The 26922-nt window shown below is 31.5% G+C and overlaps 1 protein-coding gene across 2 annotated transcripts; it reads right to left on the bottom strand.

Moving 5' to 3' along the window:
* Positions 1-253: 253 nt before the first annotated feature.
* LOC139089169 (uncharacterized) lies at positions 254-26879 on the bottom strand. 2 transcript variants are annotated; one of them, XM_070638621.1, is made up of 3 exons: positions 26627-26879; positions 3107-3379; positions 254-3049 (listed from the first exon to the last, which is right to left on the bottom strand). In XM_070638621.1, exons 1-3 carry the CDS (start codon positions 26672-26674, stop codon positions 1901-1903), a joined length of 1470 nt encoding a protein of 489 aa, XP_070494722.1. In that variant the 5' UTR covers positions 26675-26879; the 3' UTR covers positions 254-1900. The 2 variants fall into 2 exon arrangements, with proteins under 2 accessions (XP_070494722.1, XP_070494721.1); XM_070638620.1 differs by lacking the exon at positions 26627-26879 and adding an exon at positions 14166-15209.
* Between the last annotated feature and the right edge of the window lie 43 nt (positions 26880-26922).

Genomic DNA, 26922 nt, shown 5'->3' with positions numbered 1-26922 from the left:
TTTTTGGAAGGTGTGATATATGTAACTGTTGACATAATAGAGTTGATAACCAGGAATTGAAGGTTATTGAATGGAATTGTTTCATTTCCGGTTTAACTTTTTTGGATCTTCATTGATAAGACATTAGCAGACCTTAGAGATCGTTCAGTTGTTGTGGTAGGTATTTAGAAGGGAAGAAGGGCGTCTTTGACTTTGTGGCTTCTTATCTGAAACTTATAATTCTGACAATACCAAATTAAGAATAATATACAAATTCTTCTTTTGCAAGAACCTTTATTCTTTCGTTATGGCTTTACATATCATTTTTCCTTTTTTCTTTTACATTATTTGTTCCTTAACAATTTTGTTTTCCTTTAAATATCGACAATTAAGTCTAAATTTTATTTTTGTGTTAAATTAAAAATTAATGACAGTCATTCATACAGTCCAAACACACAATAGGAATGATGTAAAGGCAGTAGGGTATGATATAATTAAAAGTTTGTCTTCTTTATAACGGAAACTCATTGATTCATGATTCATTAAGTTGATCATATATGCTTAGCTTGATAGATATATGAAGATATGGAATAATAAAACAATTTAAAATAGTTGTTTATTGCTTTTTGTATGCATTTTATGCTGTGTGAATTGTTTTGTCTTTCCTGAATTGTATGTATTATGTTTCCATATCTCTTAATGCAGTGGTTGTCAAACTTTGCTTTGCAAGTGGATCTTCATAGTTATTTTGTGTTAGAACCGATTAATTTTCTGAATTTCATATTAAAGTGTGCTAAGGGGTAATCTACTATATAAGAATTAGGGGTAGTAAACTATGAAATTTCATAGAAAATTCAAAATTATTTAAGCTGTTATTTCTTAAATGTCTAAATTTGTTGAATTTGAATTTCAAATGAAGTTTGTTGCCTCGAGGCAACTCGTATCAAACATCCAGACAGTTCCAAAAGCCAGTTCGAACACCCATGCATCAAAAATTATTGACCATAAAGAGTCAATGAAATATCTATTAGCAAAGAAGTTTTTTGTTGTGAATGACTCTGAAAAAAAATTTCTTCCGAATCGGAAGTGTTTGGCTAGTTCCAAAACTAGTCAGTACGGAGAGATTGAAAAGAAATTTTTATTTCATGTCTAAGTCACTTACATAATTCTTTTTTAAAATAATAAAAAAAGTAAAAATGGTAATGATAGATTTATGACACTCAGACACACATATATGCACATTTATACAGTCATTCATTCATATGGCAAGTGATTATTCATTTTAATTGGTGGATAAAATGTAAGGAATGATAAATATTAATTTCATGTATGGCCATCTTATCAGAAGGAATCTCTGGAGCATAAAATTTCATACTTTTTTGTAGCGATGCTGTAAATTTTTCTTAATTTATGATTCGAGTTGAGACTGGACATGGGGATCGTTCATAAAATACGTAACATGGATGTCTCTACTTCCCCTCGTTAACAAGCCTCTCAAGTGAGGTTAAACACATTAAGAGGGGCCTGCAACTATGAAGATTGTAAACAAGACAGACGTCATTTATGATAGACTCCCACCATGTCTCTCGATAAATTAAAGCTGTGAATTAATTACTTAATATAATTTACGTGTCTGTATATTACTTAATGTGTAGGAGGTTTTTCAATGCCAATTCAGGACAGTACGAGATTCATGCTTTGATACTCAATAAGAGGAAAAGTAATGCAAAAATGGAAATAAGGAGATGAGTTAATTAAATTAGCTTAACTTAGTTACTTATTTTTTTCAATAAATTAATCACAATAGGTTTTTTACGTCTCACACAATACAGAAGACGATGTTATGAATTTTATGGTGCATTTATTCCATCGACCGCATATTGTTCACTTATATTAAGTGCAAACTATAGAGAAAATTGTGTTAATTTGGTCGTGGATCGTATGGTGTTGCATTAAAGCCAACGTATCGATTGTTTTTTCGTGTAATGAATCCATTTTTACCAGCATTATAATAAACTACTCGACGTATGCCAAATGGATCAATATAACCATAACTTCCATCGCGACTATCTTCTCCTTTATTTTCCGTTTCTTCTTGATATTGTCGAGGTAAGAAATAACGGAAGCCGTTAGCTGTTACACCAACGCCATCGTAATATGGAAATTTCTGTTGTTGTTGCTGTTGTTGCTGATATTTGCTTCTGTCAAACAAAGGAACATTATTTGGATTATTTTGGTATGTTGGCGAGATATATGAAGCTGCAGCATCAATGACATTTCTATCATAATCGACAATGGTTCGTTCTGTTGACGATTCATGGCGATATGATGATGGACGATAGCGAGTTTTTGGACGGGATGTGATTGGAATTACTGCATCATAGGAATCATCTCCATTTCTTGGCGGTAAAAGTTCATTTGAAAGTGTCTTGATGATACTCGATTGTGTACTTGATAGTGGAATCACATGATTATAGTCCAAAGGACGTTCAGTTGATGATGGATAGTATGCAATTGGCGGAAGATGTGATTCATCTTTGATATCAGGCTTAACAGTTGATGATGGATAGTAAGCCAGTGGTGGTAAATGAGACTCATCTTTCACATTATTAACATCATTAACTGACGACGACGACGACGATGATGATGATGGATGGATCACAATAGGAGGCAAATGAGACTCATTTTCGATTGATGATGGCGTCGATGTTGGCACCACAATGATTGTAGGCAATGAGCTTTCATGATGTTTTGGGCCATCCTCAAGTGGTAGTTCATAATAAATTGATGGCTTCTGCACATGGGATAAGTCATTTGTTGGATAAGCCAATACATTATGATTAAGGTCATTAAAATTTGTATGTGAAGGATAATCATCACGTGGTTGTGAATGTGGACGAATATCAACTGTTGGCACCTTGTTGTGATAATAACCTGGAGTTGTGTATGGAATGGCTGTTGTTACTGGTCTTGCTGTGGTTGTTTGAACGTAAACAGTTGTTGGAATCCTTGTTGTTGTCACTTGAACTCCGGATGATTTTGGGGCACTCTTTGCCATTTTCATCGCTTCCTGTTAATGAAATCAATTAATATTACCTGGATCACATTAATCCTTAAGTTGGCTTACCTCAATATGACGATCTTTTCCAACAAAGACTGTCTTGGCACTCATGATTCTATATCCTGCATGATCAGCAATGTACTCATTCATTCTCAAATATCCGAGTCCATCAATCCATGCATTTGTTCCGATTACAGTTCCATCTTGTAGTCGTCTTTCCTTTCTAAACTGACCATTATCAGTTTGGTACTTAAAGAACCGATCGGGTCCTTCATCTGTCTGGATGTGATATTGACTACTGCCTGGAGTTCCCCAATTTGCATGAGAAAAGTGAATGATCTGCAATAAGGAAGAGTAAATACATTTTTAGAGGTTATGTAAATTTTTGCGACTTATATGTAAATTTTTAAGGTTATATCGTCTTTAATGTGCCGTAAAATCATCAATAACGATTAAGAGAAGCATAAAATGCTGAATAAACGATTGCCATAATGGAAAATGGTCTCATTTAATCAAATATTTACATGAAAATGTGCGTGCCTGAGCAGCATCAAATAATGTAATGCGTGATCTTGGTTTAGTCTTTTTATTTGAAACATCCATTTCGAGTACTTAAAAGCATTCGCATGTGCAGTGCCTTTAAATGAGATATGTATAACATAAAACACGATTTTTGTATTTCCATAAAAATAAGTTACAGCATCGTGATCTTGAACCTTCCTCGAATTATGGTAGTATCAAGGAACTAATCTCTTCTTTCTCCTTCCAATGAAGTTCAAGGTGGGAATTTTGGTGTGTGTTCTTTTCAGACTCGTGCCTCTGTACTTTATATTTGCAAATTTTCAAACCCACAATTCATCCAAAAACCACATCAAGCAGCAATTCTTTAATGAACATGCCTTATTGACTCGTAATTAAATACAAAATAACGTCATTATTCTCATTGTGTACAGGCAAGAATATCAATCAAAATCAGACCGAGAGTTATGACTCGAGACAGAAATTACAACGCCCCCATAATTACGACTGTATTCGCCCAAAGTAGTTTACATAATAATCCACAAAAAAAATTCTTGTTGCATGTCTGAAAAGCTTTATTAATGAAATTGGCTGCTTGCTTGTTGATTTTTATAATGATCTTAAAATTGATTTTCTTCCTTGCATTTGTCATGTCATAGCAATTGAGACGACTAACTAACTAGCTATTAGAGATTACTATTTACCTTGATACTACATTTTAACCGACGCATGCAACGTAACAATAAGCTCAAAAACTTAGCTCTAGTTTACATTTATATAACAATTACCATTCATCGCTGCTGGGAGTATAAATGAGAAATATTGAATATGACAGAGATGAAGAGATACCAATTTGGATAAGGTAACATAAAATCATTAATTATAGTATTATTTCATCGGAGCTACTTAAATAAAATTTAAAGATAGAGGAAATGTTGCAAATGTCATGGAATCTAATGGATGTATGCACAAAATAGTTCATACAAATCAGCAAGATTACTTTAATACATGGGTATCAATTAATCCCAAATTCAACAAGCTTTTTAGCCATCTCATCTCGGCATTTTATCTGATTTGTTGCCAAATTTAGTTAATAAATTCGATTATTGGAATGTCTGTTATCTAAGCTTATTTAATGACTTTTGATGAAGTGAAAAGTAAATTTGGATGTACCTAACTGAGGTCATAATGCGTAGATTATTAGAGAAATTTTTGGGAATGGTCTGATGGAATTTTGGATAGATTAGAAATCGCAATATATAAGCTGGTATTGTCATGACTAAAGTGTACATATTTTGTTTTTAGACACTTTTGCACATGTCTGGACTTTACATTTTCACTATTTGAAGCTCAATTTCAGTACCGAAAGTTTATCTTATTGATATTTCTAGAATATGTAGATCAACTGTCATTTAATATTCAAATTGTATTCACCACAAAAATTAGTTGAGTTCCCCTTTTTCAGTTGTTAATCCCCTTTTCATACAAAATTTAGTGTGCTTTCAATTGTCAAACAAAAATAAATTAATTTATTAAAAATCAATTAGGTTTCATATCTAACATCTCATTTAAGTAAGTATAACAACTTATCATTGATAATATTGTGGTAACAACCCTGAATTCAGCACTTAAGTCACTAACATTAAATCGCGTGGATGTCAAAAAAATTTAAAATATTTCTTAAAATCAACAATTCAGTTTTTATTCTCAACGACGTCGAAGCTCTTGATACAACAAATTCAAATGACCAATTTTGGCAGCTCCAAATGTTAGTCGAAAATTCTTATTTTGAATCGCATAAAAATGTCGTTCAACTCATGTTTAGTCACAGTTTGAAGTGAAAAACAAGGTCTTTTTGAAGAAAATATACAAACTTTGTCAATTCAATCACGTTAGTGCAGTCAATTGCCTCAACATCAATTTAAATCTCAATCAAGTACACAACAATTGTACGCAGCTTTTTGTTTGCAAGAACATTCAATTCGAGTGGACACAAAGTAGTTGAATTTGAAAGGCAATGTCACGGAATCCACAAATGCTAATTTCAAACCTTTACAGCTTATTAATGAATATTTTACTGATTTTTCTCAATGATTTTTAATTTGGTGGGTGTAACATACAGCTACATTGAGCATATAGACTCACAATATTGTTTCTCGGTCAAATTAAAGCAATTCCCATGGATGTATGGACATTTGAAGAAATAGATGTAAAATAATATTTAAAGTGTTGCTGAATTTTAATCATATTGCGACGTCATGTAAAATATTGCAAGAAGCATAGACTTTTATGGACTTGCGGCACGATTTAGTTACTTGTTGATGATTTTTCTTCGCTTTATTGCTTGATTAATTTGTAAAATAAGTCTTGCTGTTGTAAAATCGTGATGAACTTGTTCCTGGATCTAAAGTAATGAAGAAATGCACCTGAAGGAACTATTTAAAATACTATGATCTATTCAAATAGCTTAGGTATCAATCCGATTACAGTTCAGTTCCTGATTCTTTAAAAAATGAGCCTTTCTAACCCAAATAAGGTAAATTAGTATTAATTGGCACCGCAAAAACAGTTCCAACCTCAATTAATCAAACAACAACATAAGTGTGTACGAGGAAAACTCAAGAATTCGATATGGAAGTACCTTATATAACGCAGCAGAAATTACTTAATAATGGCAAAAAAACAGCATGAGCATATTTTTTGCTTTATGCGAGCTATGAAAAATGAAAATAACAAAGAGGAAAGAAAATAAGCGCCATTAGATGTAGCGTAAAGCAGTGTACATAAAATAGACAGAGAATGCAATTATTCCGTGATTTACGAATGTTTTGTTTTCATAAGTTGAAGGCGTATATTCGCAAACTAATCAATAAATTGATGTTCTGAATACCTCGATTGTTTTTCACGCCTACAAAAATATTTCTGTGCTGATGCTTTGCCAAGGAAATTTTATGCACGATATAAGTGGAAACAATTTCAATGATGACTCGATTGATTTGTTTGGGATCGTTTCAAATTGACATTTTTCAGCATTGGGGAAGCTTGGAGGTCTAACGGAGTCTAACTACATGTTTGTCTTCAAGTCATAGATCCCAGGACAGGAGCCCCGTTACAAGCTTGACATCATATACAAACAATCCATACATTCCATCCAAAAACTCAAGATATTTATGGCATATCATCATTCCATCATTCAATATTCCAGTAGATTCCATACATACTTAGAGTGTCAATGCCTTGAGTTCAATAGATTTGTTTGCTTTTACATAAAAATAATTTGAATGTTTTTGTCTAAAACCAAATCGAATGACTGGACGAAATTGCCGTTAATACAAAACGTGGTGTGTTCTATTGGAACTTCCATTTACGGAAAACTAATAGAATTTGCAATTTTTGTACAGAACAATTAGACGTGTATTAGTACCATTGACGATTCATAATGCCATTTCCACTCATTCTTAATTCTCATAGTCATAGCCATAGAGTGGGATTCCATTAAAATAACAAACTGATCTTTAAACAATTTATTAAAAGCTTTCAGGGAGTCATTAATATGCTGTAAAATTTTAAATGAAATTATATCATATTGCAATCGCTACCTTGCTGTTTTAACAACTTCCCGTAATCTTTAACATACATACATGATTCAACCATAATGACTTTAACTTTTGACATGCTTTTGACAATAATGAACTGTTTTAGTTTTTAATGCGGGCACAGCAGCGATAATATATTCTAATTACAGTGTTATTATCTTGCTATTTGTTAAGGTTGGGTTAAATACTGTGTTAGGGCTGGTTGTGAGGAAGGTATGATTCAGTTGAACATGAAATGATGTCATTCCTAGACTTTACCGGTCCTAACGGACTTACGAATCAATCGATTGTCTCGAAATATGAATTACGACTTGTCTAAATTTCTTGTCACTAACTAATCCAGTCATCTATATTAACAGCACTGATCTCAAATGAACTAAAGCACTTAGTAATCAAGTATTCACTATACAAAGCACTCATTACTCATCGGATAGGTCTTTTAGGCATGTTGAAAGATAATTATTGATTTACTGACTAAATATATGCATTACTTAATGTGAAATACAGATCACGTTACATCAACAAACGAATTTTCATTACTTCCTTGACATTGAAAATGTGAATGAAATCATTCCTAACAATCCTCACAGTACGTGCGCGTAGCGTTAATTTTGTCATTAATTTAAAAAATTAAGTCAATTTGAAAAGCCTTTTCATTATTTTAAATTAAAAGGCACAACTTTATAGAATAGCATAGACATAGAGGAAACACATTAGGCACTACATTTTCTTTTGTTTTGATCATTTGACTGTCGACAATTTTGCGATCTTTATTTATAGATATAAAGAAGTATAATCAGATAATATATTTTAAATTTATGTTCAACAATATTTCAAAAGCTTAGCTATAGATATGCAATATGTATGAATCATCAACCTTCGGATCGGATGAGAAGTGAACGTAGTTTCATTCTTACATTATGTATGGTGACAGATTTGAATAAATTTTGCCAATGAGATGATAATGTTGAGTGTCTAAATGTCATGCGTTTGTTATGCTGGTCAATAATAAGGCTAAATGGCAATAGAGTGAGTTAGGGATTAGATGCTAATGCACTTCTATGTCGCTGTATTGCCGGTGAGACACAAGGTTGCACTGAAGACACCATGACGGCTGATGTCGACACATGTGAACCTTTTTGGCCGTAATTATACATTGAAATGAAGATGAACTCTTAGGAATTCTGATTAATGCTTTCAATGTCTTAGCATCATAGCTATAAAGTTCTTAATTGCACAATTCAATTCAAAATCCATTAACCAGAAGTTAATAAGCAACTTAAAATGCAAAATTGCTTTAGTTCTTGTTCTTATTCCATAAACAAAACAGTGAACCCCAAAAATGGTTACTTAATTCATCCAATTAGCATGCAACTCAAGTTATTGCTGCTTAATTACTAAATTTTGAAATTAAAAGTTCACAAAAATTCTTTGTTCAAAATCTTTCAATCAAGCCTAATTCATTAATCTGTTGAAAGTTGTTTGCACCTATCCATGAAACAAAACTTTAGTTGTCTTAATTCCAATTTGTCCCATTCAGTAGGCATAGATTTGTGAAAGCAAATCATTCAACGCGCATTTAAAATTTAACATTGCACCTGACACTTGACATGAATAAGTAAAAGTTGTATACCACAAACAAAAAATTGCATAATTTCAACATCTTCTAAATTGAACCAAACAGACATGTGTTTTTTGTCACTCTGCTGACTTGTTTTACAGCCGCAACTTATGCAATGACAAATCTCATTGAAATCAAATGAGTTAAGCTGTTAACGATTAAATTGTTTACAATCTTTCTCTTTTCGCGCTCATCTCTAATGATTTGTGGACACAGGAAGTTGTGAATGTTAAGTGTGAATTAAATTGCTTCTGTTACAGCAACGAGAAAATTGTCTTGTTAACATTATTTTTTTCACGTTTGATGCATTCAAGTTCAAGATCAGCATAAATTTCCTTGAGAAATTAAAGATAATGATGTTGAACGTATGTCATAACTTTCACTAGATAGTATGACTAGATTGACTGGGTTTTAATTAAGCTATATATAGAGTTGTTGTTTATTTTTAATTATTTGATAAGGTTCAATGCTACTTGATAAAGTCAGTAATAATCTTGTTGTTTGTCGTAGGTCAAGTTTATGTTTGTCTCGAGTAACACATCATTTGAATGTAGGGTTCAGCAAAATGGGTCAGCAGTTCTTGGCTCTACCTTACAGTGCGTCAAAGGCCAATCTAAGATTAGAACAGAGCATGCTTATGAGTTTAGTCACAAAAATGAACATGCCCAATTCTAATGATCGAGTTTATTCATTAGCACGCTCATTTTAATGAATATGCTGATTGTCTCCCGATCGATACATGTTTCATGGCAGTCAGGTAGTGGCCACATGGCATCTAAATGGCAATGTTTAAGGCAGTTGACATGAAAGTTATCACTTGGACGCCATACAGCAACCATACAGCTACCAATTGGCTGCAATGAATAATTTGTGTTGATCGGGTCTGTTAGAGATTAAAAGCAGTACGTATCAAATTCGCAAGCTTTAGATACTTATAAAATTCCACAAATATTTCTGATTCGTCGCACCTTACACAATATCATGTAAATATTGAATTAATTCACTTAAGCATCAGCCGATTAATGAGTAATCACCTATCAAGTGATCAATCGTTTAAAAATTACAAATTCACAGTTTTGACAACGCGCTCAATTAATTAAAGTATGCGTGTTATAAGCTAATTTCATAAATGTTTAAATTAATCACAATCCTCCCTGGACATGCCTCATAAATTAAGTAAATTAGGCTCCAATTAATATTCATAATATTTATGAAATGCCTTAATCTCTGGATTTACATCAAACAAGACATAATAAGCAGAAAATCTTGAATCAATGATAAAAAAGCTGTTAGACATGATGAAACTTTTTGGCACGGATCAAAAGTATCTCTTTCTAGCATTTCAATGGCACGCAAGTACACAATGTGTCGACTGAAATTTGCACTCTATTAAACTGAATGGAGAAGTGACATTCCTTTCCAAAATTATGCAATTGTCGACAGGAAATTTATGTCAATTTACAACATCAGTTTCAGACCGTGAATTGATATTTTATTATAAACAAAAAAATATAAACAAACAAGACAAGAAAAGCAATAGAAATAAAAAGACATAATTATGAATATATATGCGTGGGAAAAGAGTTCAAGGTTAGCGATACGCACTGTGATGAGAAATGAAATATCAAAAATTCAATCGTGAGTTTTGCCGCTGACTTTATTGTTATTTTTTTTTCCTTCCCATTCAAATTTATGGTAAAAATTTAGGAAGCATAAAAAACTTTTTATTTCATTGACTGTTGTGGAATTTATGACTTGATAAAGCTTTATGGATTTAAGATTACTGTGGTTTTTGTATTGCAAGACAGTTTCAGATGACGGGGTCATAAGCAAACAAAGAATCACGTAATTTGGAACTGGAGTTTTCAACTATGACATTTATCAGGTAGATGTTAAGTTTAGATAGACTATAAAAAAGTGAGAGGATAAAATGACGAAATGTTGCATGTGTAGCGGATTTGCGTTCTTTTGTGTGCGATGCTTATGAACTTTGCTATGTGCTGCTTGGGGGATTATTGAAAATTAATTTAAATTGTTTTATTTCAAGAGAAGGTTTTTGCAGATTTTGGGGTAATTAATAAGCTGTTCGTGACAATAATTGTACCTGTGCTACATAAAGTTGGGGAAGGAATCAACGTGGATTCTGAATGGCTGCCAAACAGAGATTTGTGTTACTTTGGGAAATGTATTCTAAGAACAGACTAAATATGAATATATACTAAACAAATTAGACCCTGGATCAATGAAGGGCAATATTTCATTATTCGCAGAACACCTTGATGGTATCCTCCGTCGAAACCGCACATACCACACGGATCACGGCAAAGTTATCCTCCACTGTCCTAAATCATGTAGAAATTAATCTTAAGCAAGCAATAAGCTAGACTATATGTTTCCAGTTCCGGCAAAAGCTTGCATAAATATAACAACTTGACGGTCTGATTACTATAGTGTAAAACTGATAAAATTAGAAATTCCAGCAAAAAAATTAACAACAAATCAAGTTTCAAAGCTGACTCATTCCTAATCATCCCCGCAGGCAACCAATCATCACCATAATCAATAAAATCTCATCATCATCATGACTTAAAATCATCCATCCAAGTAATTCCGATTTGACGACAATCTATACTCAAATATGCACCATAACATCACGTATTGCTTTTCATTTTCTTCAATAAATACATAACATCATTAGTGGCCTACAAATGCTACGCAAATCGTGCAAAATAAAGTAAAATTATGAAAGAGAACTAGTTTCTTTCCTCTTCAGTCAATGCCTCATTCACTTACATTTTTTATATATATGCCTATATAGTTTTTGCAGCAATGTACATTGAAAACATAAAGTGAAAAGAAAGAAGAAGTAAGAAAAAAATTCAAACGATAGTGAAAGTATGACTCAATACGACTATAAACTCATACATTAATTCCGTCGTCTTTTGTTACACTTTTCTCAGCTTTTCTCACATGCACTTAATACTTTGTATTTATTAGGCTGAAATATTGATTGTTATATGTGTTTTTATGGGTTTCTATGTACTCTATAAGTCCCTATATATGTGTTTTGCTTGTTTTGATTAATGACATTTTCAGTTCATTGGGATAAACTTTGCTTTCGTCATGGGGGGTCGTCATCTATGACGTCTATTAAAAAATGCTATTTTCAGACCCCTCTCCCCTAATTTGTAAGGAATATCATAAATCACCAAATTTCCTCACAGCCCAAAATTCAGACATCACTTCCGAACGTCCCCATTCGACGGAGAAAAGCAGTGTGAGCACGTGAGAACGGATTGAATTATGCAATTTGCTTGACACTAAAGCACCGATAAATTATCTTTTATTGAGATGGGAATTTTCATGTGAAAATAATAACATTAATTAATTTACATGGGCTTATGGATAGGTAAATATTATTATTGCTGCACAAATGATATGTTATGTTTGGAATTTAATTAAATGGATATACTGATATGTTGTTAAATCAATTTTCAGGCTCAATTGAGTGCTTACATGGTTGTAATCAAATTAATCATGGAACTTAACACGATCAATTTGTTATTTTTGTGAATAGATGATGAAAATGCTGGTGATTTGATTTGAATAAATGATTAATCGTAATCTGGGATTATCAATTCACACTTTCGATACATTTTTGAATGATCGGTGGCTGGGTGAAGTCTATGGAAATGTTTATGTAAGAATATAACTTTTTGAGGTTGGCAAATGAATAAATAAACAATATTGAAGTATATCCAGAATGATTCGTCAATTTCTGTGCTTCAGAATTTCAAATTATCATTGCCAATTTGTAGAACTAGATAAGTCAAAAGTGCGGAAATGATTTAGATGATCTTGATCAATTCCGCACCTTCCAGAAACATAAATTAATTTAAGATTTAGAATCGTTTAAGGACCAGCATAAGAAGTGAATTTACACAAGTTTTAAGTTATTTAGATCCTTAAGTAGCTTGTAAAACAGAAGGAACTAATAGACTAAATGCCAATAAGACCTCATTGACCTCCTATTGCCGATTTTCAATTTAAATTATGTTCAATTTTCTTAAAATATTATTCATGAACAAAATTATTTAATAATTCCTATATCCAACACAAAAAATTGTTTCAAATAGATCGCAACAATAGTTAACAATCCAATAGATTTGCCGCAAAATAAATCTCCTGCCAGAAAATTTTTGCAAATGGATTTAATTTCAAAATTGACTGTGTTTTTGATCTCAAAACAAAAATATGATTGCACTTGAGCAATTGCCGTAATCGTCTCAACTGCTATGTAACTTATTAAGTCGTCGTACATAGAAATTTGCAATAATTTTGTGGACTTGAATTATCCTGCTCAGTCTAAGACTAGTCATTTTTTGTGTGGTATGAATTTAAATCTAAGTAGGTAAACATTCTTCATGCTCAAGATTACATAAATTTATTAGATGTCTACATGCAAAATCCTTCTTTGAATCAAGTCAGACACTGATGAATCTTACTTAATTTGAATGAATCTTAAGTACGGATAATCCAAATGTCAAAGCAATTAAACAATCATTCAAAAGTGTCATATCAAATTAGCATCACTAAACAAAAGCACATGCATGCAGATATTTCAAATGCTCCTCAAAATGAGCAACAATTTTGTTTTTCTTGCACGCTTCAGAAGATAGCAAAAATCTTTTTTTTTCTGAACTCATTCAATGTCATTAAACAATTGAAATTAAGACATTATACTAAGTCATCTATTTGAGCAAGTTCAATGCTGAATTTTCAAAATATTCACTATTTAAATGGGATTGAAGACAAAGAAGAATTTCAATTATTTTGCGATTCACAAGGGGTGTCAATTTGTGAACGTTTAGCAGGCTTGGATATGAATTATTTGATAGAATTATTTTTGTTATTTTTTGTTTTGATTCTAGTCGCACATCGAGCTTTTTCAAATTGTTTAAAAGCTTCTGATTTCTAAGTCTTATTGGATCTTATTTGTTGTAATTGTCTAAATGTAGTTTAATCAAATGGACTTTCAAATGGATTTGTAAATAATTGAGATGTTTATTCTTCAGAGTTCAAAGACAAACTGAACTTTTGTATAAGAAGGGGTTCTCAACTATGCAAAATAAATACTTTTCAAATCTCAAATGGACGTTATAACATAATTATTCAGAAAAATTTCTTAGCAGTTCAGCATCAATAACAATTCAAAGCATGCATGAAATTGAAGATTTAAACCACAATTTGCAGTCACGAAGCACAAATTAAACCATAATCCAAACAATTTAAATTAAAATTTCCAAAGTCATTGCACCTTGAAAATTTGCAAGTTAGGCAATAAACATTTGCATTTTTATATCCAAAATTAAAAAGAATTGACACATACCAATAAAATATTAAAGAAGAATTTCACAAAATTATTTTTGTATGGTTTCATATTTCCTTTTTTGTACTTTAATTAAATTTTAATGCACAACCAATTAGAGTTTTTCACATTTTCATTAATTAATTCCTTTCAATTTGATCTGCTTGTTCCTTATTTAGCAAGAAACTTAATTTTTTATCTCGAGAATATCTTTGCACTTATAAAAATATTTTCAATGCACAAAATTTGCACAAAAATCCACAAAATATCTCCGATCACGTTTATTTTCGTCGAATGTTAAACCGTCACTAAGAAGCAATTTTCTTTCGCGCCGATACTTAACACACATTTTGAGTGAACTCGCGAAAAAAGAAACCAACAAGCCGACGACTGTCTGTTTACGCTCATTTTCTCAATCTCGCATAAAAGGCAAGCAGCTACAGCTGTATACATTGAGCGAATTGCAAGGCAAAAATAAACAAAAAGACCATGTGCTTGATGCTGTGCATGGGTTTACATTTGAGATATGAGATGTGAGAGAAATAATCTCTGAGAAAAATATTAAGCATCGACACGAGAGCAATCAATGTCGATAAATTTACGAAAACTAAAGGAAGTAGTTGCCAAATATAGAATGATAAAGTCATAAAATGATGACAATCTATAGAATATTTTTCATGTGACTTGTAAAGCTTATTGTGGGTGTCTGAGTCAATGTTTTAAGCAGAATAACAAAAACAATTCATTCAGAATGGAACGAATCTGAGATCAAGAACCTGTAACCAGCTTGTCAGTCTGCCTTAAAACTCTTTTTTTGAAAAACAAAAAATTTTGTCATTAATTAATGCACGAGGTGATAAAATCAGGAATTATGGAAATTGCAGCAAACTGGTTTTAATTCCAATCATTTCTCGAAGCAGGCATTTTTTACGTCTTTGCATTTTATGACGTCGCGTATTTTCAACATCAATTTTATTGCTTAGGGTTTTTAGGCTGAGATTTTCGTCACTATTTTATTGATGTCTGATTGGAGATGAGTCAATACACTCAAGATAACATAGTTTTGTTTATAGACGGATCATCTTTCTTAAAATATTTATTGGATGTTTTGTGACTCAGTTTTAAATTTTTCTTGTGATTCTGGGAAAATTCTACTAAGTTCTGTAGGCGCTAAACAAACTTTCAATGAGTAAATATCTATAGTTTGTAGTTAGTTTTGAGAATTGACGTATTTGGTAATTTGCGTGCTGACTTCGGTGTTATAACGTTCATTTGAGATTTGAATATAGTTAATTGTACATAGTTTAAAACCCCTTTTCATACAAAAGTTCAGTCTGCATTTGAACTTTGATGAATAAACGTTATTCTGATTTAATAAATCATTAAGGAAGTCTTTTTAATTAAACTACTGTAAGCCAATTACAAAAGTTAGTATTAGATTTGAACTGCTCAAATTTAATCATAAAACATCAAACCCTGCTTTAAAATTTACAATAAATTTCATTCCAGTAATCGAAATATTGTGTCATCTTCAGTCATTCGAATAATTCTTTATCTTCATTCTTATTATTGACTTAGCATTCTCAAAACAAGCCGCATTCAATGCTTAAAACTTCATATCTTTCAGGATTTTCAAGATTCTTATTTTTCGTTCTGTTCTTTTCGAAAAAATTCTATGTTCCAGCACATCTTATGTCATAAGGCATTGAGTTTATCTCAAAATAAGTCTCATATCATCGATTTCATCTAAAGCAATTCTTGATAATTGGCAGTTGTTGAATCTGTTTGCGTATGATAAGTTTCAGGTGGCCTGAATGACACTTGTGTTCTCAATTTTTATGAATAACAAAGAAAGAGAGATGAAATAATAAAGTTAGACATTAAGAATGCCAATCTTCCTATTAAGTAGAAATGTGACACTAGCTACTGATGAAAATCTTGATGGATGTACATCAAAATAATCAGATTCAGCACAAAATGATTAATTAAATCTGAACATTTCCATATAGACTTGAAACTTTACATTAACACACCCGCATGTTGTCAATTCTCTACTTTTTAGTTCTTTATTCCTTTTAATTTTTCAATCTTTATGGACAAAATAGTTTAAAGCAGGAAAAATAGAAAATGTAAAGTTGGTTACCACGCATTTTTGCAGAAGTAATACACGGCAGTAAATAAAAATTCCGATTTACTTCTGGCTCATGACTGTAAGCTTGTCAATTCCTATATATGAAAATTGTAGGCATTTTTTTGACCCATAAATTTTACTGTGCATAACGTAAAGTCATGATTCAATCAATCAATTGCCTAGCGCGAGTCACTAGATAATAAATATTAGTTGTTTACATAATTACTACCGAATTAAAGCCATAAAATTTGTTTGCTGTGCCTTAATCATGCCCCATTGTGAACCCACAGCAAAAATTATTCAATTATCCATGAATTCTTAATTATTCGATGATGTAGCGATCAATTTACAGCGAAGACGTTTGACCATACCAAAATTGGTAAGGAAGAATCGACAAAGAACTGCAATTAATATTATTGTAGTCGCCAGCTTACAATATCCAGGATATTTGAATTGCGTTTATTCTAGAAACACAGAATCACACTTTATAAGCTGAACTGGATGTATGAGGGTGGACATGATTTAAATTTACATTCAGTATGTAACAGTTACTGAAGTCATAAAAAAGTATTTAGCACATTGCTATTTTATGACCTCTCCCTTATTTGTTAAGACTTCTGCTCCATTACCTAAATTTTATTTAAGTTCTTTTCATTCATTTTTCATTGCGAAATCTCAAAAGAAATGAAACAAAAATCTTTCAACCATGACACAAGAAATATCCATTTTTTATTAGAATACATTAAGCTACAACTTTTACAGTCCATTCATTCGCTCGCTTTATTCATAATTTTGCAATTCATAAGAAAATCTCTTGTGATTTAGATTGATTTGTTGTCTTTCATCATAAAGTTCGTGCATACATTGGATTGAATATTACGAAAGACTTCAATGCGTGAACTGTTGAGGTATAGAATGCTGCATGTTTAAAGAAGGTGATAAAATCCATTGATCTATATAGAGATTTGATTCATTTACTTAGTGCGTAGATTTATTTTATTTAAATTAATTGGAGATTGTGGGGGAATCGGTTTGTAAAAGCTTAATACTAGAGACTTGACTCTACTGCTGTTTCGATTCCATGGTTACTAAAATTCAATATTGTGTGCTGATCATGCTTTATTATGTATCCAGGTACATGAGACATTCCTGACTTTGAGTTTCTGATCTAGTTGAGAACCTCAGTGGCTAGAGCTAAAATTGCAGTTTATCAAAATGAAGCCAGTGAGTTACGTTTCCACAGCGTATAATTCGAAAAAGAACAAGTGAACGATTTCTCACTTCCAAGTCTCGAACCTATGACCCCAGGGTCGGTTATTGCAATAATTGTATATCCAAGTACTAAACCATTCCGCCACCGAGCCCCTTTCGACTCACTAACTATACCTGACTCAATATTCAATTAAATTACAGTAGCATTTATTTATTTCATAATCCACACCGATCAGATGTGCTAAATCATTCATCATGCACCCGATTTAAAAACAATTTTTATGAATAAAACAGCACGACAGCATCTATCGCGTAAATTATATGCTCTCAATAAACTATTTAATATCTTGATTTTTGGTCGAGATTAAAAAATGATTGACGATACATCTGTGGCTGTCAATATGTATAAGGTAGTTGGAACGGACTTGATTTTATTTATTAATCGAAATAAAATCAAATAGCTGTGTAGGTGGATAGACTTTGTATAAATTAGTATTTTTTGTCATTCTCACATAATTAAAATGTTTTTATAGAGAAAAAACAAACCGTCACATGTGATGCTTATCATCACATAAGTACCTATGTACGACTGATGTAATTACACAGGAAAAAAGTGCATTCAAAGATATCTCAATGTAACTAGATAACTTTAATTGCTCTACACATCATTTGTGTACCGGAACGGACAAATAAGAGAGATATGTAATGAGAAAATCGTAAACACTCACTTCATTTTCATCTGTGATATTTCACCATATGCCTTAATATAATGAATACTTTAAATGCTTCCACTGTGTGTTTGAGTCAGCAGCATCACCAAATGAGAACTTAACTATGTGAAGCATTAATTTAATTTACGCAATAAAAAATGTTTCTTCCTTAAACAAACATTGTGTGTCAATCTATGGAAGGAACATGAGACTGAGCTGCATAGCTCGTTTGCTAGAGCATTGCTATGTCGCCGTATTAACAGTAAGACACGAAGCTGTCTTGACAGCTGACTTTGTCTCATTTCTAACGACGAAAAATAGGAATCGGTGCACTGTGCTGCTCGGGAAGGTTATGCTGAGTTAATTCTCTAGGGGATGCAAATGTTGGATTTGCTGCCGGGCTTTTATCATTAATATTGATCAAGCAACTTTCAATTTGACTTTGGATATGACGTTTCAGATCATTAAGTTTAATTCTTTGTGTTTTATGATCCTTTTTGAGGTTAAGTAGCGGCAAATCCATAAAGCTTTTAATGTTTTTCTTAAGAAACTCTAGAATTTGAAAGTTGCAGTGCATAGCTTCAAACCCAATCAAACCCACGCCCTCACAAAACTCTTGACCTCTAAGACTTTTCTATAGCACTGGCTTGAATTCAAATTCACAGATGTGATCTATGGATAAAAATCAGCAAAAACCTCAATGTCGGTCAATAAGAAAATCTACTTCCATCCCTACATGACCAACATCTGATGTCATACATTTAAATAAAATATCATACGACCATCATCAGTAAATAAAGTACAGCTGATATTGCCATTTATAGCTCATATGACTTTGATAGTAATTGAATTTGAAATAAAGTATGTACTTTATTGCATTCACGTCAAATTGCCTTAATCATAAAAATTTTCTGCTGTGTACACATGTTTAAGAAATTTGTCTTATAGCTAACAATCGTGCCTTATCGGTCTGTTAAGTTTCATCCAAAATACCTAAACCTTTTACATTTAAGAGTAAATAGAAGTTCAAAAGCATTTCAATTGCAATTGTCTAATTCCATTCTAATGTTTTTTCGTTGCCAATCTCATTTGTTCATACTGCAACATGAGATATGTGTGTCGCGTATAAAGACTCTCATTGTTTCTCATTCAATTATAATAAATAATTAACATATTATTACAATAAGTCGCAAAATAGAGACGTTATAGCTTATTTGAATAGCACAAAGAGTAAGATTTAGGAAATATCGTTGATATTCAGCTATAGTATTGCACTACATTACTAATTGCCTATTGATGAATCATATTATTGAATTAGTGATATCATCAGAATGTGCTGGATATCTTTCAATATTTAAATAAGATCGTGTTCTGAATATGACAATGTAATGCGATTTTTCCTATGAAATAACATCCATAAATGGCATGAATTATTCACTTTTAATGCTAATGGATACTAAAGTGTACACTTTCACTGTCTTATTATTCATTAAGTAATTATTTCCAAAATTATTTCCATTTTATTGGCATATAAAATGCCACACGATCCACAAGCACACGATAATCACATTTTAAATAAGCAACAAATTTCGGGTTTCATTTTGGGAAATCACTTGAAATGAAACGTAATATTTTGTTGCTTGATATGGTTATTTTTGTTGATGTTATCGCCAAACAGAAATTCCCAGAAGAAAGAAGTTTAATTAAGAATTCCAATGGAACAAACATTCTTGTTGACTGCTACAGAAATTCCAAACATATTGAATTTCTTAATATTGCAACAGAACATGTTATGAATGTTTTCGTCAGATGGAGGATGCAAACTGATTCATACCAATTCAATTTTTGACAATTCTTATTTTCTTAGTAGGCTTTTTTAATGATAATAATCCATTTAATCACGATATTTAGCATTTAGAACTCAGAATGACATTCGCAGTGCTGTAGTAAGGATATCAACTAGCAAATGGATCAGCAGTCGGATCATTAGCTATTATAAGGAGAATTCAGACTTTGCTATATAGTTGAGTAGCTCCCGATAGCTCTGTGGGAGAAGTATGCAACCGGAAATCGTACAACGTGGGTTCGAATTTCACTGGATTAATAAATCGTAAAATATTTGAGCTGTGAGCTGTCAGTCACTTAACTCATTATCAGATAATCGTTGCCAAACTTTACATCCTCATATTATCCCTGACTAATCCAAAAATGGAAATTTTAAAAATTCAAAATCAAGGAAAATGTAATTTTAAGGCTGTATTTTCAAGAGACACGTGCCTCATTAAGCATTTGATTATGCAAAAACTGTTGCTGTTTTGGAATTTTTCATCAAAATTTGCTTATTTTTCAAAACTTGATTATTTTATGAGTCTTATGCAAAGTCTTTCCTTTCCGATGAATTAGATTCACATGCAAGGGGTTTGATCCATTTCAGTGGAAAGAGGTCTATATTGTAGTTTAGAATAATTAAATCCATTCAATACAAATTGACCATAAATCATAAAGCTTTTAAAAAATGAATTAAATTCACTCAAGACAAAGCCAATATTGAGGAAAGAGCAAGCCGCATAATGTCAATAAAATAATAAAAATATGAGGAAAAGAAATTGGCACATTTGTCATGTGAAAAATCAAAATAAAATCGATTATAGGTTTTGTGGCTGTTTGCGCGCAAAAATCAATTAATATTCTACTCATTCAATTAAATGATTGTGTTTTGTGAATTTATAAATTCGATTTCTTTTTATTTTCATTTTTCTGTTCCTGAATAGCATTATAATAAAATTTTATATATATTATGGCATGCAGAAATAACTGACTTAAACATCTGCGAACAACTTTCTTTGCTCCGTCATTTTTGTCTTTGCACGATAAACAAAAGTACATTTTTATTTATTTTTATATATTTTACTTCTTTCATCTCCTTATGCTGTGCTTTGATGTTGCTTTTAATATAAACCAGAGGAAAGAAAGCGAAAGCATGTAAGATTGCATAACGATGCATACCAATCGAGTCATTCTTTCCTCTCTTTTCGCGTGTTCGTTCTTTGGTTGTTAATTGCTCGTGGGTTCAATTAAAATTTGCATTGATTACCATCAAGGTAGCATTGAAAACAAATTTTAACGGAAATTTCAAAATTTAATTTTTTTTCTGCAATTCTTGCAAATCTCCAAATATTTAAATCAAGAAAATTTGTCATTTAACGCAAGATTATTAGTAAATAATTCTCTAGTTCTGTTTACTCACTTATTTTACAGCATTCGACATGTTTTTGAAAGCAATTAAGCTTCAAAAAAGCAAAAATTTTGCAACTAAAAACTCGAAGTGGAAGAAAAAATTAATTTCATAATTCTCTCATCAATCCAAGTAAACTGGATGATGAACAAAAACTGTTATTAATCATTCAGTAAACTTTGTCGCATTCCAAGAGATCTGTAAAGAACCATCCTTGAAATCATTCCAAGTCATAATTGGACATTTACAGAAATCTTAAAAGCGTCCCTTAAGTTTTTTTAATAGGCACTCATTTTTCGTCATCCAAAAAAAAGACAGACGTTTTCGGTTTGATATACATTAAACAAAAGACGTATTTTCGATGCCTCTTTGGTCAAATATTTAATTATGGATGGAAATGCTTATTGATTTCAAATTAACAAAAAATGATTATTAGGAATCGTGTGGGTGTTTGAGCTCAAGGTTACTCAACTTGAAAAAAATTCTCTATTTTGATACGTGCCTGACATTAAGCATTTGATTATGCATTGAAAACTGAATGGAAAGAATCTGCTTGTTTTTCATAGGAATTATGGAATCATCATAATGTGTCAACTTGATTATTTTTTATGAGTTGCTAATATGTAACTTCTTCAAATAAACAAGTGCTTTCCTTTCCGTGTTAATATGTAATTGAGAAAGTTCACATGCAAGGGGTGTTGTTTGATCCATTTTAATCAGTGGAAATTTTTGGACTAAAGTATTGTTATTTAGAATAATTAAATCCATTCAATGACAAGATTAAATGATTATGGATTTGGTTAGTAAACATGTCAATGACATACTGGATGTTTTATCATAAAGCTCAAAAATATTAAAAAAGCTTTTGTAATGTGAAAATCCATAAAATATGCTCATTAATTCTAGACAAAGCCAATATTGTTTGCTTAGGAAAGAGCAATGCCTCATATCTATGTCTAATAAAATAATCAAATCAATTCATGAGGAATAAACATGATGCCAATATGGCACATTTATCATGTACGAAAAATTTCAAAATAACGAATTAAATTTGCATGAATAGCGTATAAAGCGATCTATAGGTGAACCGACTTTTTAGTGGCTGTTTATTAGCGGATTTCTTTTTTTGCAAAGAATCAGATTAATATTCTACTAAAGGTACATTTTAATTAAATGAACATCCAACATCATGTTTTGTGTTCATTTATCATCAATTCGATTGAAATCTTTTTGTATTTATGAGCTTATTTTTCCTACAACATCACATTATCGTCAAAATCTTTAACTTATGTAATAGCATTGGTATGAATAAAATTTTATAAATAATATGGTTATTTTTCATATGGCATGCAGAAATAACCAGATGATGAGACTTAAACATTGAACAAAAGCAGCAAGGTATTGATTTCTGAATCTTACTTTTTGTTGAACCTACGAGCAGTTGCTGCTTACAGTAAATGCCAACTTTCCCGCTTGTTAATTGAGGCTTTAAATTTATTGCTCATTTAATCTTTAAGGTTTAGTGATCTATTACTAATTGACTACGAGTTTAGTGAATTCTACCCAAGTCGGGCGAGCGAAGCTCTGTCTTTGCAAGTTCTATTCATGTTTTATGATAAATCCAATAAGTACATTTCGTTATCAAAAATTATTTTTATAACACTATTTTAGAAAATTCTAAAATTTATCAAAATCTCCTTATGCTGTGCTTTGATGTTGCTTTTAGATGAGTTTAATACAAATCAGTAGCTTTATTATATGCTAAAACTGAAAGCGAAAGCATGTATCTTTTTATATTTGTTTGAGAATTGCATAACGATGCAATACCGATCGTTAGTTTACAGTATTCTTTCCTCTCTTTTCGCGTGTGGTCGTTCTTTGGTTGTTAATTGCTATATATCGTGGGTTCATAATCTTGTGCCATAAAGAGACTGATTACCATCAAGGTAACCATTGAAAACAAATTTTGACAATCATTTTCTTTTTAAAGAGACTGTTTATGAATTCAAATTTAAATTTTTTTTATTGGATATACGCACACTTTTGAAAATCTGCAAATATTTAAATCATCGTGAAAATCTGTCATTTAACGCAAGATTAGCAGTGAATATTTCACTAGTTCTGTTTGCTCACTTATTTTACAGCATTCGACATGTTTTTGAAAACAATTAAGCTCCAAACAAACAAAATTTTTGCGTTTAAAAACTCGAAGTGGAAGAAAAAAATTAATTTCATAATTTTCTCATCAATCCAAGTAAACTGGATGATGAACGAAAACTGTTATTGATGATTCAGTAAACTTTGTCGCATTCCAAAAGATCTGTAAAGAACCATCCTTGAAATCATTCCAAGTCATAATTGGACATTTACAGAAATCTTAAAAGCGTTAAAAACTTTTAATTAAGTTTTTTTAATAGGCACTCATTTTTCGTCATCCATGCAGGAAAAAGACAGACGTTTTCGGTTTGATATACATAAGGTGTAAACAAAAGACGTATTTTCGATGCCTCTTTGGTCAAATATTTAATTATGTATGGAAATGCTTATTGAAATTCAAATCAAAAATGAACAAAAAATGATTATTAGGAATCGTCGTGGGTGTTTGAGCTCAAGGTTACTAGCCAAAGTAAACTTGAAAAAAATTCTCTATTTTGATATCGTGTGTGCGGTTCATGACGTCATAATCTCAGCTGTATGTTTACATTTTATGAATGAAATTCATTGAGAAGGAAGAAAAATATGAATGGAAAGAATCTGACTTGATTATTTCATAGGAAATAGGAAAGCGATAAATGGAATAGCTCTTGATAATGTGTCAACAAGTCTGTATTCGATAATTATTTAATTTCGCATTTAGCAAGTTGCAAAATAATTATTTTCTAATACGTAACTTCTTCAAATAAACAAGTGCTTCAGCTACCATCATCATCTTGTGTTAATATGTAAGAAAGCCAAGTTGACCCGAAAGTAAATTCAGTGATTGCAAATATCGATAGTAAAAGTGTTACTTAATACGTTTGACATCTATTTAGCGAATTTTAATCACCATAACGATGCTGATGATTGTTGATTTTTGGACTAAAACAATCAAATTTCTTTGTCTTTTATTTAGCAGATTATTCGATAAAGTCAACATGTTATTGACTTTAAAATTGAAGATTTCATCGGAATTTTGGCTACCGAAATGATACGAAGATTAAATGATGTATGGATTTGGTTAGTAAACATGTCAATGACTTGATTTACTGGATGTTTTATCGACTTTTGTTTTTATTAGACAATCAAAAATATCATTAAACTGAAATAGTTCGGGAAGCTTTTGTAATGTGAAAGATCCATAAAATAAGCCATTAATTCTAGACATGTTAGATTTTCTGGTATTCTTGGACATTTTGTTTGCTTAAGATTTGACAAACATCAGGCAAAATTCAAGAATGGATGATATTCATTCATCTAAATTACACAGGAACTATAGTCTAACATCAAATCGATCAAAGTAATCATCAAATCAAACTCATAACCCAAGATCAACAATTCAAATCAATTGATCGATTATATGAATAAACATGCATGCCAATATCCGCAGTGACTTTTTAACATTTATCTAGCTACAAAAATATTTCTTGATCTTGAACTATTGACGAAATTAAATTTGCATGAATAGCGTATAAAAAAGCAGAGATCTTTAATACTTAACACGTTTCTTAAGTGAACCGACTCACCCTAGCTTTTAGTAATGTCAACTTGCCAAAATGCAGTTATATTAGCACTTCTGGATTTCTTTTTTTGTTGTTGGTTCCGTTTAGAAGTTGACAAATTATGAATTCTAATGTATTTGCTATAGATAAGTGTTCAGTGACCTCAAGAGTTAATTGAACTATTGTGTGACTAAAGATACAGTCACACTAATTTCGGATATGTTCCTTAATCAACATTCAACATCATTTCACCAAAAATCCATCTGAAGTTCATAATTAACATTAAAACGGTCATCAAGAACTGCCGATGATGAAATCTTCTCCCTTGTAATTTATGAGCTTATTTGCCATGTGAAAAAAACCTACAACATCACATTATCGCCATCAAAATTTGACATAGCTTTAACATTATGTAAATTTACTTGGTAGTGACCGTAGAAATTCACAGAGAGGCTTTTATAGCCATAATCGACAATAGTAATGGTTATTTTTCATTTTGCGTACCAAATTAGCTGCGAAAAAGTTGAAAATGTGTGTAGACTTGTCAATTGCTCAATTGCTTGGTGACTTTGAAAACATCTGAGAACCAGATTCACCCACATTAAGTATGAGACAAAGTATAAAGAGAAATAATTTAAATTCCTATTGAACAAAAGCAGCAAGGTATTGATTTCTTAAAAGAATCTTACTTTTTGTTGAACCTACGAGCAGTTGCTGCTTACAGTAAATGCCAAAACATTTCCCGCTTGCTAATTGAGGCTTTAAATTTATTGCTCTTTTAATTATGACTTTATGAGTTTCTGGCACAAAACAATCCAAATCTTAAGTTCTATTCATGTTTTATGATACTGTGGGTTGATCAATCTTGTGCCAAGAACTTTCGATACAATATGGCAATTTCCAATAAAGAGACTGTTTATGAATTCTGAAAGCATTTTTGTCTTTTGTGCTGGTTTACTTATTGTGGTTTTTTTTTGGCAAATATTTTTTGACAATCTCCAATTTCTTTTTAAGAATTTTCTACTTTTTATTGGATATACGCATGGTGGGTAACTAGATGTGACCAAAAATTAAATCAGGTGTAGCAGTGGGGTTTTAGGCAGTTTTAGACTAAGGGTTCTCGACGCCTAGAGAATTCTGTTTTAAAAAGGTTCCTGAACAGAAGATAGAGAAGTCAAATAAGGAAGGCCGTGTATAACAATTGATCTGTGAGTATTTTTTTTGCCAATATTCATTAGAACACCCACTATCGTGGTAGCTGAAGTTTAATTAAAATTACTTCCTTACGGATTTAAAAATTCACAATAATGTTTATTCATCAGAGTTCAAAACAGACTGAACTTTTGTATGAAAAGGGGTGTTCAACTATATAATCAATTTTATTCAAATCTTAAATGAACGTTATAAAGATGAAGCTAATATTTGCATTTTCGCGACGGCTGATTTTGATCTATTCAAATCCCTGGTATAAGATTTATTTTTGGCATGCAACTCACCATCAAGAAATTTATTGATAATATTAAAAGTTTCCTCATTTTTTCCATTGCTTTATTTTCCGTACATACAAAAATGTCACATAAAATTCAGTCCAAGAACTTTCACAGCACAAATTCTTAATGCCAAATTTTCTCTTTTTATTATGCTTCAAGTCACTAATAATTTAGTAAATTTAAATGTCCGAATTTTAAATTCTGGAAATATTTCATTCGCGTTTGCCTCCTTTGAATGCTAAAGCGCCACTAACAGCACTAAAAAATTATTGTTATTCGCGATCAGCGTCGACACTTTACAC

The sequence above is a fragment of the Chironomus tepperi genome, unplaced genomic scaffold, assembly GCF_022539635.2.
Source record: "Chironomus tepperi strain 1889 unplaced genomic scaffold, CSIRO-AGI_Ctep_v1 contig_176, whole genome shotgun sequence".
NCBI classification, from domain to species: domain Eukaryota; kingdom Metazoa; phylum Arthropoda; class Insecta; order Diptera; family Chironomidae; genus Chironomus; species Chironomus tepperi.
This window is presented reverse-complemented; position numbering and strand designations above follow the sequence as displayed.